General features: G+C 41.4%; 1 protein-coding gene across 2 annotated transcripts in view; it reads left to right on the top strand.

Moving 5' to 3' along the window:
- The window catches only part of CA10 (carbonic anhydrase 10), a 151,084-nt gene that overhangs the window by 21,152 nt on the left and 110,057 nt on the right, over positions 1-19,875 (top strand). For both annotated transcript variants that reach the window (XM_063175791.1, XM_063175792.1), the window contains exon 3: positions 14,073-14,147. In XM_063175791.1, coding sequence (XP_063031861.1) covers positions 14,073-14,147 — 75 coding nt within the window. The remainder of the gene's footprint in view (positions 1-14,072; positions 14,148-19,875) is intronic.

Genomic DNA, 19,875 nt, shown 5'->3' with positions numbered 1-19,875 from the left:
AAATGGAATGTCTAATCTTTGGGGGTTTGTTTTATACTCAGTAATGTAGCTTGATGGCCCACAAAACCTTACTTTTTTTTTTTTCTTTTACTCTTTGATGTAAAATAGCTACTTAAGGAATTAAATATTGACATGCTTATGTAGTAAAGGTAGAGTTTGCTAAATGCCAGTCAGGCCAGTGTCATTTTTCTTATGCCAAATATACCAAAAAGTTGAGCAATTGAATAAAATACCACCCAAAAGAGAAAAATTATTCTTTTACTGTGAGCTGTTTCTGAGATAGGGGAGAGGGAAGAGTGTAGATCTCCTTTCCACTCAAATCCAATCTACTGTTATCCCTACAAAGACTGTTAGACTAAATATTGCCTTACAACTGCTGGGATAAATATTGAGCATTACTAGATTGCCATTGAGGAAAAGCATCTTTTAAGAAAGCCTGAACTCAAAGTTTATTATTTTGGGGTAGTCTCCTGGTTCTCTGAGAGTAAACAGATACTACTTATTTCATTACTATCCGAGTTTGCTCTTTGCACTGTCCTGACATCTCCCACTTACTCAGGCTTGCTTTCTGAGGGCAGAAAATAATGAGCTAGAGTAAATATCATCACCATTATGTGAATGTGCTCCTGGCATAGACCTGAATCCAACCAGCAGAGCTGGGAAGCAGCAGCACAAATCCAGTGCCACATTCTTCAGCTCTTCTTCCACCCAGCTGAGGGTTGAGAAAATCACAGTTAGAGAAATTCCTCCTCAGAAAGAAAGATTCTGATGCAGATGGCTCACAAAAAACCTTGTGTTTGTTCTGTACTGGTATTTGGTGCATATTTGAAATCATCAGGAGAATTCCTATCAGTCTGAGTGCTTTGGAATGCCCTGGGTGTAAGCTGCTGTGAGAGCAACATTTATCAAAGTGTCGTGTTCGGCAGAGTGCTGCGTCAGTCTTGTTAAATCTGATTAATCATCACTTGGACAAGGAAACTCTTAGAGTTACACTGGTTGCTGGCATTACTGAGAGGAGAGTTATAGACTCAAGTTCCTTATGCTGTGCCAATAAGAAGACCATAAAAACGCATGAATTGGAGAGCCAGGGAAAGAGAATGTGATCTAACTTTGGGAGCTGGAGGCACGCACAGAAGGGATTTGGCCAAAAGTCTGACAGAATAGTTTGAAGCAGCTGCAACTTGGTTAAACTGTTTGTACTTCAGTGCAATAATGGGGTCTTCCAAGTGACCTGTATTTTACACTGGCTCTACCATATGACCACAACAACTTCCTGGGGGCTAAAAAAAAACCCCCAAAAAACCCAAAACAAAACAAAACCACAAACAAAAACAGTCTTATCAACATATTGCTGCACAAAGTTGTGTTGAGGAAAAAACAAACAGATGGCACAGGCACAGTACCATAAGGGTTTAAGAAAACACATGATTCCTTTTAGGTACACGACTGGATTAACTCCAATCGTGTGGAAGGGTGAGGATGACTGAGTAGCATAAAGGCAGTTGGCATCTTCTGGTACTGTGCTGAGTTTCCTGTGTAGCTGAGGGAAAACCTGGCTTTGCCTCATGCCAGTTGCTGTGAAACTGGCCTGGGATGAAGTTGAAAACGTGACCTTAGTGTGAGATCCTTGCCTTTCTGTCATTCAGTTTTGTCTAACAGGTCTGAAAATGAAATTTACAGAATCAATAGTATTGTTTGTTGCATAATTGTATGGTCACCCAGCCAGAGATGGTGGACTTTGCTTGTGTGCGGGATTCATGAGCCCTCACTGGGTTTCCCTGATGGTCACTGTAGAGTTTCATGAATAGCTCAGCAGGAATTTATGCCAAGGGCAGAACCAAGATGAATTAGTTCAATGTCTCCTGACAATTTTAATATCTCTGAGGCTAATATCAAACTTCCTTATTTTGTGTTGACAGAATCAATATTTTGTTTATTATAGATTTATTTCAGTATTCCAGATATTTATTTAGAAACTGCTAATCTCCTGAGTAGTTTGCATAGCATTCAGGAAGTTATTTCAAGTGGGCTTGAAGATTTCTGAGGCTGGCTGAGATACTATGCATAAAATTCAGTATATTCTACTTCAAAGATCAACACACTGGAAGTAACTGGAGTCAGACTTCTCCTGTCAGCATCATTACTGACTTTTGTGTGCCTTTCCACCCTTTCTTTGGCTTTTTCATTTGTACCTCAGAACTTTTCTTTGTCTGTAAATCCAAGGCTTGAGTGGAAAAGACTGAAAAATGGCGAAGGAGGTGAGTACAGGAGATACTGTGTTTAGGAATTAGATCTGTAGCTGCACATATCTCATTGCTTTGTGTTCTCATCCACAGTGCTCAGAATATGAGGGAGACTCAGCAGGCATTTTTTAATGGATAATCAGGTATGGGCTGGCTGTGTCTCCAGGGTTTGTAGTATGTTGTGCAGGCAGCTGCACAGCAATGAATTTGCCAGGATTATTATTCTGCTTTGTTCATTGAAGCATTCTCTGATCAGAAGTGAGTACAGTAAGAATCTTAACTGAAAGAAATAAAGCCACTCGGAATTGGCCTCAATTCAAGGACATTTCCTTCTATTCTGGTATTTTGAAAGCTGGTGTACTGGCCCTCTAGGAGTTACTGCTGTTAGAGTATATTGTTTTGTGCAGTTGCATTGTGGTTATGGTTTTTAAGGTTAAAATCTATTTCTGTTAATAGATGGACAACGGTGTAGTATTTTTATAAATTAAATGAGGTAGCCAGGGAGGATTATTGATGGGCAGGCATCAGAAACTTGAACAAGAGGTGTAAAGCTCTCTGGTCTTCAAAGGACACTGAAAACTCCTAGTTATCTCTGCTTTAGATACCCCAGGCTCGAAAGAAAGGAAACACATGCATTTAAAATCTGTGACTTGTATTTCCTGTTCCTTGGTTTTGCCCTCACAAGAAAAAAATTCTTTCCTCTTGCTACTGGAAGAGTAAATGATTGCCTGAAACTTTAGTGGATTTTGACTTTGAAGAAAAAGGACCACACAGATGAAACCCCTGATGAAATCTCTGCAGTAGCATAATTCTCCATACATTTCTTTTGAAATAGATACATTTTTAAAATTCCTACATTTGGTGGCTTCTAAATTTTTTTCTTTTATCTGTATCCAAAGTCTCATATGTCAAAGACTGGTGGGCAATGCCATGACCAGCAGGTACTTAAATGAAGGCAGGTTTTTTTTTTCTTCCGGGGATTTCTGCATCAGTAATTTAGAAAGCAATTAAAATTCCAGACCAGAAAAATTAAGCAGGCAGGTTCATCACAGACAGCATGAAACATCTTCCATCTTAACTCCAGAACTAAAATGGAGAGAGAAAAGAAGCAAATCCAAATTACTACTTTTGACTCATGGCTTAAGTGGTTGGGAAGGATGAATAGGGGATACCCTTGCAAGGACCAGGAAGCCAAGAAATGCAGTTGGGCTCAAAAGGAACTCAAGATGCACTATTTCTAGTCAGGAATATTGTTAGTTGGGATAGGATAACAGAATAGCTGCATCCAAGTGCCAGAGTAACACTTGCCTCAGGAATCAGCCCAGTGAGTGGGAAGGAAATTATTTCTTCCAAGATTAGTGGATAAACACAACTAGATGGATGGTAGAAATACTCTCTGGGCAATAGACCACAGAACTGCAGGGAACCAGAAATCGTTGGCGGGGAGGTATAGAGAGTGATTTTTCTCTTGGCAGAGAAAAATCTGCAGAGAGTAGAGAGGAGGGAAAAAGAGAGACTGAGAGAGAAACAGAAGACAGGGACAGCGTTATTGCAAGAACCCTGGCGCTCTGTTTCATCAGCTCGGCATGGGAGTGTGCGTGCTGGAAGCTGCGGTGAGTCTGCGTGGCTCCCGTGGCGGGCTGGGTGCGATTTCCCAACAGCAGCAGGCTGTGTGTCCCTTCCATCGGTGGAGAACAGGCTGCCCTGGCCACAGGCGCACTCCTGGAGCAGCTGCAGGCCCCAGGGTCACGGGGGCAGCGCCACAGCCGGGTGCAGGCAGCGGCTGCTCAGTGAGGGAACAGCGGAGCACCAGGCCCTGGCTGGCACTGGGGCCATGGCTGATCTGTCAGGGAACAGCGGAGCACCAGGCTGTGGCTGGCACTGGGGCCGTGGCTGCTCTGTCAGGGAACAGTGGAGCACCAGGCTGTGGCTGGCACTGGGGCTGTGGCTGCTCTGTCATGGAACAGTGGAGCACCAGGCTGTGGCTGGCACTGGGGCCATGGCTGCTCTGGCAGGGAACAGTGGAGCACCAGGCCCTGGCTGGCACTGGGGCCATGGCTGCTCTGGCAGGGGACAGTGGAGCACCAGGCTGTGGCTGGCACTGGGGCTGTGGCTGCTCTGTCAGGGGACAGCGGAGCACCAGGCTGTGGCTGGCACTGGGGCTGTGGCTGCTCAGTGAGGGAACAGCGGAGCACCAGGCTGTGGCTGGCACTGGGGCTGTGGCTGCTCAGTGAGGGAACAGCGGAGCACCAGACCCTGGCTGGCACTGGGGCTGTGGCTGCTCTGGCAGGGGACAGCGGAGCACCAGGCTGTGGCTGGCACTGGGGCCATGGCTGCTCTCTCATGGAACAGCGGAGCACCAGGCTCTGGCTGGCACTGGGGCCATGGCTGCTCTCTCATGGAACAGCGGAGCACCAGGCTCTGGCTGGCACTGGGGCCATGGCTGCTCTGGCAGGGGACAGCGGAGCACCAGGCTGTGGCTGGCACTGGGGCCATGGCTGCTCTGTGAGGGAACAGCGGAGCACCAGGCTCTGGCTGGCACTGGGGCCATGGCTGCTCTGGCAGGGGACAGCGGAGCACCAGGCTGTGGCTGGCACTGGGGCCGTGGCTGCTCTGTGAGGGAACAGTGGAGCACCAGGCTGTGGCTGGCACTGGGGCTGTGGCTGCTCTGTCAGGGAACAGTGGAGCACCAGGCTGTGGCTGGCACTGGGGCCATGCCTGCTCAGTGAGGGGAACAGCGGAGCACCAGGCTGTGGCTGGCACTGCGGGTTGTGCATGCTGTGGACAATGCAGGGAGCAGCGGCCATGGCCGGGTGCAGGCCGTGTCCGCTCCATTGCAGAAGTAGCAGAGCACAGGGTGTCTGCGGCGAGTGCTGCGTCGTGGAAGTGTCGAAACAGGGCAGGACATGTGTGGACAGGGAAGACAGCCAGGGAAGAAGCAGGACCACAGAGAAAAAGGCGAGGGCAGGAAGAGGGCCAAGCTAACCAGCTAGGCAAGCCCCCACTCCCTCCATGGAACACAAAGAAACTGGCTCTCTGCTTGTGTTGCAGTTAACTGGTTTTATTTGCCAAGTCTCCTCCCAAAGCCCTTTTTTCCCAGGCATTTGGGCAATTTTTGCCCCACCAGCCAGTGGGGAGGTCACTCACAGCCCCATCACGGAAATCTCCTCACCCTGGACTGGCTGCCAGGAGAACTTTCCCCAGCGACAGGCTAACAGCACATTTACAGCCCTTTACAGGAATTCTTCACCTCATGAGTAGCATATGTTGAGGCACAAATAAAAATCATATTGGTCCCTCTCATATGGCCAGAAAAACATTTTTTTTTACTTGGTGATCTCAGAAAACTCCAGGACATCAAGTTTAAGTGCTGAGGATTTAGGTTGTCCAGTGAGCTGTGAGATGATCTGGATTAGAGCCCTGTCAGCCCCAGGATAACTGAAAATCTGGGACTCTGAATCCAGGTCAGTATAATCAAAATAATTTTGCCTCCCCTTTGCCATTAGCTTTTGAAGGATGGTGTTGTTTGTCACATTGCTTTTGCTTGGGTGTCAGCCAGGAGAAAAGGACTCTGCCTGTCTCAGGCATGGGCATCAGTTTGTGTTGACTCAAGTTGAGTAAAGTTCGCACAAGACCCACAAGCTGCCACTCCTAGTTCTGCTGAGTTCTCAAGGGACATTGAAGGCACCCCTTCCCTTTTTTCAGTTATGTCCCTTGTCAAAACCATGGGAAATGGTCATAATAGTATTCCTTAAGCGTTTTGAATTCTCTGTATAATATTAATCTCTTTGGAATGTTTCCATATCACGTTATGGACTGCAAGTTTCCACATGCTGCAAAATTCCATGGCATTTGAGGCTATGTGTATTTTCTAGGATCGAACACCTGATACTGATACCATACCTTTATTTTTGAGGTTAATTGGAAGACCTTGATTTTTTATCCCTTGAGTCTGCCTAAGTAGTAATGAATACCTATATTCTGGACACAGCCCTTCTATGGGAAGACTGATAAAGAAGCCATTTCTCTTTCCTGAAGTGAGAGATTTGGAAAAACAACAAAAAAATATGCCTGTGGTAGCTAACAGGACAGTCCCCAATTGTTTGTGCTACTCCTGATGAGTAACTTTGTATTTAGAGAGTGGAGAGAGCAGCTGCGAGCAGAAACCCAATGAGACATCGATACTTGAATGTGCTGCTCAGGAAGGAACTTAATGGTTTCCTTTTAGAGGAAACCCTATTAATTTAGCATTAATAATGCATTGAACTTTAAAGCCTCAAGGATATTGAGGCCATTTCTTTGAAGTTGCTGAGTGTCCCCAAACCATGCTGAAATTGATAATTGGTGGGAGTGGAGGGTGTGCAGTGTGATGGAAAATACGAGCTGCTGTGAAGTTGGTATCATAAGATACCTTGCTGCTTGTTATTGCATTATTTTGTAGAGGTTTTCAGACATTATATCTAGACATAATTAAACAACTCAAGGGTGAGGAATTAACCCAACATAGAATAGGCTGATGAGTGTGCTGATGCTCCCATCAGAGATTCGGGGAAACACCAAGACAGCCAAATTGTATTAATGTGGTTTGGGTCCCCTGAAGCCCTGAGTGTGCCATCAGTAACTGAGGTGAAAGGTGCTGAATTCCCCACTCCTTGCAATCAATATTATGTTCCAGTTGCTGCTATACAGCTGTATTTTTTCCCCCAACATTTCTAACAGTACTTCAGCTCTGGAGAAGTTCTGACTCTTGTGCCAGAGAAGGAGGAGAGCAGTACCTCCTTCAAAAGTAATATGAACCCCATAGATATGAATAGGATCTGAGGAAGCACAGACTTGCATCCCTAGTTGGTAGTAATTTCTAGGTAAAACCTTTGGTATTCTTTCACTCAGAGCTGCTCAACTTCCTCAGACAGCATTGCAGAAGTTCCCTGTCTCTCAGTTGTTCCAGAAGTGAAATTTTGCCAAAGAAGAAAACACAAAACATGTATTATTTTAAAAATTGAAGCAAATAACATTGTGTAATGCTTCCTTCCCCCAGAAAGTTCTTGGGGAGGGCAAACACTGTCTTTTACATTATGTGGTCAAACTCCTGAATGTGTGTTTTAGTCACATTAAAAAGGAAAGCAGCTTTTTAGGGGTGTTAGATATTCTCCACATTGAGTTAGCGGTGAAGAGTTTAATGTCCAGTTGGGTGTTCTTCATGAACATTGTTGGGAATCATTCCTGCTTACAGATAAGCTTATTTCAACACATTTGATAATATTCAGAGGTCAGAAGAAGATGTTGAATAATTTTATTTCTACCCTCCTCAAAACCAGCTACAGGGGACCGGTAGGTGCGACAGTTTGGTTTGTGACAGTGTAACACCACATTGTCACTGCTCCCTGCATCCCTATGAGCCTGCCCGTGTGGAATCTAACCTTTTGGCCAAGGTTTATAATTGGAATCTTATCAGAAAACAAAATCATAATAAACAGAAAATAGACAGAATAGTCAAGTCTCTGTGCCAGAGCAGAGTTGCAATTGTAGTGCCTTACTTTTGCCCTCAGATGTGATAAAATCAGGTCTGCTTTTCTTGTGTTGAATACTGCTTGGAATTCACAGCCGCGGTGAGTGCTTTTACACATGGGAATGGAGGAAGAAGGATTTATGGAATTGGAAAGTATTAACTTAATGAAAGAGCATTTGCATGTTTTCTGAGCAAAATGTTATCCAGAAAAAAAAGGAAAAAAAGAAAATAAATGGCCTAGCTGATGAAAGCATTTTATTTATTGGTGCCTTTATAATCCCTTGTTTTGTTTTTCCTCTCTCAGCTTATGCTGATGCCCACAGTGTAGGCAGTGAGATTCATAAGCAGGCCAACCTTTCTTGTCCTGTAGCTACTCATCTATAAATGATGCTTTATTTAGTGCCTGAAATGTCTGTTTTTAGGGTCTTTTAATATAAAAGGCTGCATAAAAACATCTTAAATACAGCTGCAATTATGTACAGACTTGTTTTATACAAACTAAATATTAATTATAGAGGGTCACATCTTTAGCTTATTGCATCTGCTTAGTTCCCCTACTGCCAGGTCCACTTTGTACATGTGTATCATATTTGCTTTAAGAGGCATTTGTTGGTGTGAGCCAAAAACTTGTACTTGTTATGACTGAAGGTGTTGAAAGTTATATTTTAGATTGAGTAAGTCTATCTTCCCTCGAAATTTTAGGTAACCTACCCTTGGGTCTAACAGTCCACAATATGTCCATGTAAAATTCAGTAATCAGAACTACTTAAAATTATTACAAAGCAGGTGTTGCATAAGATTGTGGAAATGGAGTTCAGCAAAACCAATCAAAATTTTTCTTACAGCTTTTATTTTTATTTTGGTTTAAACTGCCCTGTCCTTCCTGTTATCTACAGGACTACATTTCTGTTAGCATTCATTATCTTCTGAAACACTACAGGGAAATTCCTCTAATTTTAATCTCTGCCATTAGGCACAGCTGTCTTAGATTACTCGTCAGTGACTGAGTAAGACACCTTGAGTGTGAGGAAGCTGCTCATAATGAACTGTGGAAATCTGATGGAAAATCGAGTAGCATTAAATAGCTAAATTGGCTTATGCTGGCTGGGAGGGAACCAGGATAAGGTTTCTAAGTGAAGATCACACCAGCATCTAACACCATGTAAATATACCTTCCACTTGCAGTGTTCACCATTGTAATCACAGATTTGAGGATTTCTTTTTCTTGTAGCAGACCCTCTGCCATTGTTCTGTGACTTTCCTATCAAAGCATTAGCAATGACTTAATGTTACACTAAGATTATTATGAAACTAATGGCTCATAGTTGCAGCCGGTTTTATTTTTAATAAACTCATAACTATGCAGAGGGATAACAGTGATAAAAATGTTGTCATATACTTACTGCCAGGCCAGTACTGTCAGGTTATAAGCAAGGCTTCTGTGGTGTAAGATGAGATAAACCTGCAGAATAATTGATAGAGCAATCAGAAGAGCTCAGATCAATAAAATCCAGGTGAAGAAAGATCTTTTCCTAACTGCTGCAAGCCTGATTCTTCCCAGCCTAGCATTTTTCATCTGTGTGAAATGGCAGTAAAGTGAATGGAGAATTCTGATCTGGCAGGGTTCTACTCTTGGCTCAGGCTCATATCTGAGTGACATAAACGGTGCCATCAGATAAAAGCCTTTCTATGATTCATGAAAGTATAGAACGTAAATAAGTAATTGTAGAATGGTGTGCGCCGGCAGTTTATAGACAGCGTTCTGTATTCGCTGCAGCTTTTTATATAATGTCAGCATCAGCATTCCAGCAAGATGAAGACTTCTTAGCACTACAAATGCTGTGCAGGTATTCCAGCATCTGCATTGTGATACCTGGTATCCAATACAATGCTATCTGATCATTTTAAAATACCTTTACACACCTAGTAAGAGCTTTTCGTTTTTGAAACATGAGGCTACTCACTTTAGCCTCTAAGCTCGAGAGAGTTAACTGCTGACTTTATGGGTCGTTGGCACCTTTGCTGTTTGCATTTACTATTCATTTTTATGATCCTATACGATGCTGGTTTTTTGTGCATGGAAGCCACTAGGAAATAAGAATGCACAACAACTTGCAGAATTTAGCCTGAAATTGTATGCTCCACAATGAGACATACCTACAGTAATCTGACAGAATGAAAGCAACACATGTCATATGAGCTTCAAGTAAATATTCTGTTTCCTCTGCAGCAGCTTTATTGAAAGAGATCTGACATAATGGTGTTGGATCAGCAAAGCTACTAATCTCAGATACCAGAGATTTCAGTGCTAGAGGAGGGAACACTGCACAAATGGAGGTCATTCAGTATCCTCAAGCACTTGGACAACTTTGTCATTTTGGACTGTTCCTGCTAATGGCAGAATGCAGTGCTGCTGCTAAAAATGGTTGCAGAGCTCCTTGTGCAGGTAACCCTCAGTGTCTGTTCAGAGGGGCTTGTTTATTTTCATGTCTTGCAAAACCGACAGTGTTTCTAGGAAGCAAAAGCCATGCTCTGGGTTTTAGTGGTAAAAGCAGGAGCCTTGGAGGTATCACAGTGTGGGGTTTTATTGTTTTTTAAGATATTTAACCCTCTTCAGGAATACAGGATTGCTTTCTAGACCTTTTATCTGCCCCCTGCCAACAAGGAGCTGCTGCCATGGAGGAGCTGCAGTGTTCTGGTGTCAGAGGCCACACAGAGAGACCACGTGTCCCTTTATATTGTCCTTGGGTGGAAGAATTGGAGGAAGAGGTACAGTAGTTTAACTGAAATCAGAAGGATGCTGAGAGAATTTTGCTATTTTCATGTGTCACGAGATGGCACATAGGAAGAATCCATTTCCTTGGCAAGAATCCTTGAGCCATAAGGTTGAACCTGTTTACTCAGGCACAGAGCCATTCTGTCAGATGGGTATTAATACTCCAATTGCAGAGAGCCTGTGTTGTATGTGCATCAGGTGCGTGTGTCCCAGATAGGATTCCCAGCAAGGATTGTCCATATGGCTGTTCATTCTAATTTTGTCTTCCCTTGTACCATTACTAATCCAGGTATGGGTCTGATTACGTGTCAGAAATAGGGAACAGCTTTTTCCCCCTTCGGTAAGTCCTCTTGCCCACTTGCATAAGACAGATTGGAGTGATGGTTTTGGAGAAGTTTCTGGAAGGCAGACTTTTCTCCCTGGCCTTACCAGACTTCTTCCTTCTGCATTCAGAGAAATTAGAGCTTTATAAATTTTTTCCCTTTTTAAGTAAAGTCCCTGTGGGCTCCATGCAAGTAAATCTTTGGCACCAAGCTGGATTTCACATGCACTGCAGAGTGGAAATCTGTGTTCAGTCACTCTCTGCATTACTTTGCAGGATGTTTTGCCTGGACTGCTGTAAAATGTTGAGGTTTCAGAGTTCAGGAAAGAGCACAGCACTGGAGATTGTCACGCTAACCGCCCCCTCACAACCCCACCTGCCTTGCCTCTTGGTTTCCTCAGCGGATTCAGTTCTCTGTACATCAGCAGTGCTGCTAGCACTGCTCTTGCTCTACCTTAGATATAGCTAGGGCACAACATCTTAGTTTGGTATTGTATTTCCTGTGTTTCATTTTCGTGTGAATTGAAGACATAAGGATCTGATATCTGAGGAATGCGTGGAGTGATGCCAGGTCATGCTCTTCTCTGATAGCTGAAGCAACTGCACTGGCATCCAAGTATTTAGTACAGAGCTTTGATAATCTAGTTTCTTGCTCATTTCGTGCAGCCTGTTCCATACTAATGAAACAGATATGAAAAAATGTCATAAAAATATTGTTTCCTGCTATTCCTTTTGGAATTAGCTATTGTAAGTATTGGGGTAACCCACTGAAGCAGAACTGCAGAGCCAGCATATTTCGATTTTGGTTTAAAATAAACTCCAAATAATGGATTATACTTCTCTTCTGAACCTGGCATGTATCATTCAGATTGCCCCAGAGTGGGAACAAGCAATATATTTTTCAGTTGTATACATTTTGGTGAATGATGATATTAGGCAGCTGCATTTGAAAATACCCATCCTGCCCGAATTCTTAGCTTGCTTTTACCTCTCTCTCTCTACATATATATTATTTTTTCAGCTACTTCTAAAATGCATATGTCTCTTCCTGGCTGAAATGATTTGAGCTGTGTATATGACTACAAGGTGCACTTTAATGCAATGTAATTTCTGGGAAATTTTAAGTAGAAGAATTATGGCTCTCTCTACTTTGTTGGGACTCTTTAGTATCCTCTCCTACTGCCATTTTGCAATCTTTAAGAACTTCTTCTTCTGAGGACATGAGAGCAAGTGTTGAGATAAAAAAAAAAATTGTGGTTCAGACTGGATAGTAACAATTTTCTGCTCATATATTTTGATTGTGTGTTGGGATTTGCCATTTTGCAAATGTTTGTACAGTGCGGTCTAGCACAACTAAGCCATGCACAGTTGGAGTTCTCCAGGCAATGTTATAAAAACTAAAATATGAGGAAAATTTCATCTGCAGACTATAAAGGGTGCACAGTGGAACAGTCCTTTCAGTGTAACCCATCACTACTCAGTTAATGGAACAACATCTGTTCTGCAAGGAGAAATCTGCATCCACATGTACCCCATCCCACCGGCATGGCTGGATTTTGGTAAGGCAGCGTATTGGTCCTTCTGTCAGTACATTTCATTAAAGTACATTTAATTGACAAGTTTTACTTTTGTTTCTGCAATATGCAGTCAGTTAAATCATAAATACTGTTTTGTAACTTGATAGAACAGTATTTAATGGTCTTTATCTTGTATCCCTTTTAGCCTGAATTTCACATCCTCTTCATAATTTTTAATGACAGCAACAATTTTTATTACACTGCTGGAACTTTTCCCAGGGTAGCTGTGTTTTTCCTAAATAATATGTGATTTAGAATTGAAACTGCAGCAAAAAGCTGTTAAATCCAGTATCTTCTGTAACTGCAAATGTATGTGAAAAAAAAATTTGGCCCTAGTGAAAGAGATTGAAAGTGTCTCAAAAAAAAAGGCAACCCCAAAACCTAAGTCAAATGGTGCACAAGGTGACTGAGCTTTCTGTAGCTCAGGGAGAGTTGCTCTAAGTAGGAACGTACCAAGCAAACCACAGGTGAAGGCAGAACATATTGGTGTATCAGCTCTTCACTCTTATGGAGATCAGCTGAACATTTGTCTTGATGTGTGTCTGTGTACCCTTTGAAAATGCTTCCAATTAATAGTGACTTTACATTTTGACCACAAAATTTGCTCTAATTGCAATTTAAAGACAAAGAGAAGTGATGACGAAGAGCAGCAAACATGAGCAATCAAGACCTTTCTGCTCTTGGCTTTTCAGGACTTTGGAGAAATCATTTAGGCAACAAGTCTTAGCAGGGGCAAACCTCATACAAAGCTTAGGCTTTTTGTTGCTACAACCTTCAGAATATTGATTGGAGAAACCTTTTCTTGTGTTCCTCCATTGTGCTCCCAGATTGCTCCCACACTGAAAAAGCTGCATGTCAGAGACACCAGTCACAAGCAAGTTTTTGGCAAGTTACCTGGGTGGCTGAAGAGGGGGAACAGGTGTGGGTGCTCCAGAATTTGTCAGCTGAAATACATGAGAAAATCTTTGGCCAAAAAATAGCTCACAAAATGTATAGAGCAAAATTGAATGTTACGCTGGTGCTGGCTAGCTTTGCTAACTTCTTGCAGTGCACATTTGCCTGTTGGACAACCAAAACCAAATGTTTAGGTGACCTTAGCCAAGGCAGCAGGTTTGGACACCATTGCCTGTCCAGTTCAAACTCAGAAAAGCCTTTTTCAACCTGTCTATTTGGTGTGCCAGTAAAAGATTGGCCGATATCTATATATTATGATCTCTTGACCAAAAAGCAACTTAATATTAAATCAGGTGTATGTGTACTTTTAGTGATTGCCTAGAACAATTGTCTGTAAGCTTTAGCAATATGCTGTTGGATAGAAAGTTTTTAAATGCTCTGCAACAAATAAATCTTTGGCTGCTGCTGGCAAGGTGTGAGCTATTGCCATCTTTCTATTGTCTCAACTGTGTAATAAATCTGATGCTGCAATTCTTCCAAAGCAGAGTATATTTTACTATGTGATGAACAGGGACAAAGTTCTCCAAGATACATATGCATAGTAGGATTCTGTAGATTGAATAAAGATCACCTAGGAATTTGAGTGACTCTTCTGTAGAGGATAGTACCCTGTTTCAAGTTCCTAAAATTTAGCTAATTAAGTCCTATGTTTTGCCCTAATTTTATAGTTTCTTTGATTATTTCTTTCTAGCTCAACAAAATTCACCAAAAATCCATGAAGGCTGGTGGGCTTATAAGGAGGTGGTCCAGGGAAGCTTTGTTCCTGGTAAGTGGAATTTTAAAATTACAGATTTACTTAATTTTTTTTTTTCACTGGAATTAATATGGTTGGCTTTGCAGAAGATATTTTGGGTGGATTTGTTTTCATTGCAAAAATTTTTAGTTGACAAGTACGTAACATCATATTATTGTGAAGTGCAGAAAGGTTTCTGTTAACCCATCATCCAAAGACTGTGGCTGTTTTTAAGGGAAGAAATCACTTTGATGACATTCCTGGTTTCTCTCAGTAAAACCAACATGATGCTGCTTTGTGAGTGTATGTGTTCTGAATGTAGAAAAGGGAAAGGAACTGAAAAGTGTTACTGTTAACTGAAATAATTTATCTGTTGCAGCACTTCTAGGTAATAGCATTTCTACAATTTTAGATTAGATTTTAGAGTAGATTAGGACAAGAACCCGCTACATGCAATTGTCACTGATTTTTGTTTAGTGAACAAACTATGAGTCAAAAAAATTAAATAACTAGGCTTCATTGAGATTTAGTAAATGATAAATAATCAAGTGTCAGCTAAAAGGATTCAGTGCAGCATCTTTTCAGTGTGATTAACATGCATTAATTGATGTGTATTAGCTATATCTTACAAGGCAAAGTAGTGCTTCAAATTTTATCATGACTGCATTGAGAAAATTGCTACGTGATCCTTATTTTCTCATAATAGTAGAAAATATTGTTTGGCTGTTGTGTGAGTGTTGCAATATGGCATGAAATGAACAACACACACACACTGAGATGTCTAAGGTAAAAAAAAGGGCTATTTATTTCTGAACTCTGATATTTATAGAATTTTTTAAGTGACCATGGATTGGAGGATGAAATTGCTACTTCTTTAACCACACTGATTAAACTAACAGTCCATCAATTTTCTCCTCTTCTAGAAAGGAATGCAAAACAATCATTATTTACATGAAAAGTGCATGAGAAACTTCATTACAAAAATGAAAACATTGGAAGGTTCGAAGAACTTAGAAGAACAGGGCAACATGTGAGCTATTCCTGAGGATCTGTAGATTTGACCTATCATCAGGTTCTTTCACTGTTGAGAGAACTGTTACAACCTGACAGTCATCTGAAATTCCCAAAATGCTGATTGCCTTGTTCAGAATTCTAGTGCAAATGAGATTAAGTATTTCAGCCCACACATTTCTGGCACTGAAATGGTTGTGAAAATCCACAGGCCTGGAGCTTAATTGCATATTAAGACAGCATAGAGTAGCTTTTCAGCTGTACTTGAGATTGGTTTGGGCTGTCAGACACACTCCAGTGTATTGTGCATGTTTAGTTCCTCATAGCGACAGTAGGGGAAGAAACCTGGAGAATATAATCACCTGATTTCAAGATATTTCAGCCTTCCTGAGTTGCATAATTCAGGTAGATGCCCAGCAGAAAATGAATGAAAAAAATATTTGCTAAACAGGCCTAAACTTAAAGTTCCTGAGAAAAATAATCTAATTGTCAGAATGGGTAAGAGCTGTAGCGAGGGATGCAGGACTCCAGACGGCTTATTGCATCCAAGATGTCACAGCAGTCCAGGGTCGTGATGACAGAGCTGTGCCTACAGCTGTCAGCTCTAGCTGCAAACAAGCCTGAAGACTCTTTAATTTTGGTTTCAATGCATTATATACTTTTCTTTGCTCAGCATCTTAATACAGAAGAACCATTCTATACCTTGACTTTTACCTATAGCCTGTCATAACTACTATAATTACCATATTCATGTTAGTATTCTCCAATCATTAAAAGTTAGTATGTTACAGTTTAGGCTAGAAGTTGTTTATCAGTTTTCTTGCAGTGGAAAATTCTGAGACCTTTTTTCTACTTGCAACATCGGCAGTCTTGTTTGCCTGTGGTATCTTCTTGGTAAAAACATCTTGTTTGAGGTGGGTTTATCCTTTGCTCTAAGCCATAAAACATCTTCCAACTAACACACCCTTTGCCTTCTTAGTTATCCAGTAAAACTGTATCAGCAATTCTTTTCTTCTCTATCAAAACCAGCTTTCATTTCTATTCCTTCTTCAGATTCTACATTCAAAAATCTTTCTGCCAATCATACATATCTGTGAGTCTTTCTTGTCAAACTTTCATCCTTCCCAACAACAATGTAAAGAAACCTGTGATCAGTTCATGCTTGTGGTGTTCTAGTCTTTAAACTGTGGGACATTTAGGCTTAGGTACATCCTTGAAATATGAATGAGGAAACAGTGATGACTCAGAAACTTCTGGGAAGGAAGACCTTTTAGATGGTGTGGAAGAACACCTCCTTTCTGAGGGAAACCTGAATTACCAATGTCTTGAATATCTTGAATATCTGACTAACCCAGCACACATTCTCAAGAACTGGTCCAGAAAGTCAGTAATGAACAGCTTACTGAAGCAACCTCGAAGAAAGCAAGAGGAATTTGGGAGTACCTTTCTTTCAAATTCAACTCTGCAACATGTCAGCCTCGGCAGAAGAGAAAAATCCCATGAGACTTTACAAACAACTAATTTTTTATCCTAGATTTGGGAGCCTTTGAAAACCATATTTAAAGTATTTCAAGGCTGCGTTTGTGGCTGTGCTCTCAGACTAACACATCACAAAGGATCTGCTGATGCATATTCAGTTTGTCCGTGTTGGTTGCAATCCCATATCAGATCTCACGCTAGATGCTAGTTAGCACCTGAGATGTGAGGGCTGCCAGGCAGACTGAGGAGCTGTTGCTGGCGTTGCTGATGTGCACTGAAGCAAACAGCTACAGCCATCTTGCCAGGGTGTTTTCTTCCCACAGCTGTTTGTCCTGACCCAGGGCTGGAAGTGAACACCCCCAAAGATATTAGAAAGGAGTGTTTGTACAACAGCCTGTCACTGCCGTTCAAAACTGGCGTCTCAGTTAATGTGACTGACATGAATCCAGCTCTGTAACTGCTTGGGGGAGCAGCTTCAAATGCAGAGATGATTAATTAGGGGCAATATAATTGTAAAACACTCCAGGAGGAGTTGCCAGAGTTTGTCTATCACAGCTTTAGCTGGGTAAATACTTTTCATCTGCTTCAAAGCAAAGTCACTGTCTCTCTTTGAACTCTCACTTCTTCCATGGAGAACTGTGTAAGAATGCAGTTAGGAGTGTATCACAATATGCCTGGGTTAGAATGTGCTAGTCATAGGTTTTTCTGCTTAGTCTGTTTTGAAAGCATTTAAGCCAAGTCCTAAAAACGCATTGGATCCTGTGCAGATTTGCCATTGAGCAGTTAATGAAATCAGGCCATATTTCATTACATTCCCCAGAACCAGACTACCCATATTCTGGGATAGATTTTAGAAAAAAATAATTTAAATCCCTTTCTAATGTTCATCTGAACACAGGTTATTTCCTGCTATAAGCCACTAGCTGCAGTCAGTGATGTGTATCTCACAGAAGGGAAAGATGTAGACAGAAATGAGATTACAAGACTCCTCACAATGTCTTTCCCAAATTTGCTTCTTTCAGTGCTCCGAGAGAAGGCAGCATTGAGAGCTTGCAGGTTCTCTCAGCACAAGAACTGTGGCTCAGGTCTGTCTTGGTGCCCAGCCTTGAAAGAGAGATGCAGAGTTCTCAAATGCAGGAGGGAAAGTTCATCAAGGCTGGGTTTGTGTATCTGCTACTGGAGCAGAAACCACTCTCCATCTCTCACCTGTTCTACAAGCAAAGAATTGCTCTTAAAATTTAAATCTTGTAGGCAAACAAAGTAGAAAGTAAGTAGAACTTCAAAATGTTAATTGAATGCAAAATAGGTTTCAAATTAAACTTTGGGGAGTGTTCAAGGATGAAGAAGGAATACTTTCCTTTATGCATGGTGATTTGCATAATAATAAAATAATTTATATTATTACAAACATTTACTACATAGACTTTTTCCTGTGTGGAATATCAAAGTAGTTTTTAATGGGTTAAAACACCTTTAAATAACCTTTTTCATGTCTTTTCTTTGGCTGTGACTGTGAATATGTGGTGTCACTGAAGTGATGCAAGCAATTTCTAGGTGATCAAGATACTCATATTCCAAATTCATTGATAACCTTGTTGTTTCTTCAAATAGATGTGCATAACCTTTGATAATCTTTGTGATTGTATTGATCCTTTTCATACTGGTCCTGTTTTTTTATACCATTATGAAAGTAGGCTTTGGTAAGCATGAAATATAAAGGTTGTTAAATCTAATTTGTGATCACAGAGTGCACTTGGCAAACCTCCATCCTGTTGTGGAAACTCTGGACTATGTGATAGTACAAGCATGTAAATGTTTTGTTCCCAGGGAAGATTCTGTCTTTGGGCCCTCCTGCTGAATTATACCAAATCTAAAGTTACTTTGCAGGGTGCTAGTGCCACCCTCAGCTAACAGGAGGAAATCCATCAAATGAGTGAACCTTGCTGAGGGAGCAAATGATGTTCTCCTTCCATGTAATAAAAGCTGTAAATGAACTCTAATTCCAGATGAAGATCTCCATCCACTAGGATTCATGACTGGCCACAGATCACCAGTCAAAGCTCACCTTTTCTCCTGAGGTTCTCAGATGAGAAATTCCCTGTTCATGGTTCCTTCACAACTTCTTTTACACTAAAAAGGAAGAGACTGCTGGAGTTCTGTGATGCTGTTCCTACCTTTTGCAAGGAACCTGTTGGTGGGATTATGCCCTAACCTTGACCAGCTGGCACTGAGAAACTGCCTCCAAGTGCATTTCATAACAATATGCAAGGGAGAAGAAGAAGTCTGAAACAATTGACAAGCTTCATCATGAGTGCCAAAACCTCATTTTAAACTTCTTGCTATCCCCTTGTGCTTTTGTTATGGCCCACAGAGGCAGTTCTAGTGTCCCTAGTTTCTCCTGTCTGGGCTTAAAATTTCTTTTATTACAGCTTTGAGCTTTTTTTTTTTTTTTTTTTTTAATTAGAAATGTCTTTATGTACATGTTCAGAAGTAACCTTTGATGTGCAGGTTACTGTAAGGACCATAAACTGTTTGTCCATGGCTTGAAACTGAGAAGATGAAGAACTTCAAACCCACACACTTGTTAAACTTTCAGCTCTCAGTTTGTGCCACCCTGCAGTCACAGGGGGGTCTGTATCATACACTGAGATGGTGATCACTTAAATGTGGCTGCCTGAACACCAAAAACCAAACCTGCTGATTCCTACTCCGGCACTGCTCACTTTTCTAACTATAACATCTCTCCTGGTCTTATTTTGGAACTTCAGGAGGCTGCAGCGTCACTCACCATCTGGTGCGTTTTGCTTATCAGTGAAAACAGTGGTGCTGTCTGAGCTGCAGCAGTACTTTAAACAGTCTGCACACACCCTTCAAAGTCATGCAGTCTGCTGATGCCTCTGAGGAGTTAACCACCCGTATATAATTATTTATTGGAATGATAATAGCAGTTTTTCTTTCAGAAAGGAATATTTTGGAACAGTTCATTTCTTCAGGGTGATAGAACATAGATACTGGAAATCATTCACCTACTGATTTGAATTTAGGTTAGTATATGTAATATGTTAGCTTTGGTTGTCAGTTAAAGACAGCTTGAAGGAAATATATTTCATAGCATTTATTTTCCTGGTTTCTCACTTCCTTTGGTGATTCTGCGAAAATTGACTCTTTAAAATCATGTAGCTAGAAAGGAGACTAGATTAAAAAAAAAAAAATATGTGATGGTTAGAGATAATACAAGATGGACTTTTCCCAGTTACAATACCTGGTGGCA

This window comes from Melospiza melodia, chromosome 24, assembly GCF_035770615.1.
Source record: "Melospiza melodia melodia isolate bMelMel2 chromosome 24, bMelMel2.pri, whole genome shotgun sequence".
NCBI lineage: Eukaryota > Metazoa > Chordata > Aves > Passeriformes > Passerellidae > Melospiza > Melospiza melodia.
The sequence above is the reverse complement of the archived record's forward strand: the minus strand, read 5'-3'. Positions and strand labels throughout refer to the sequence as shown.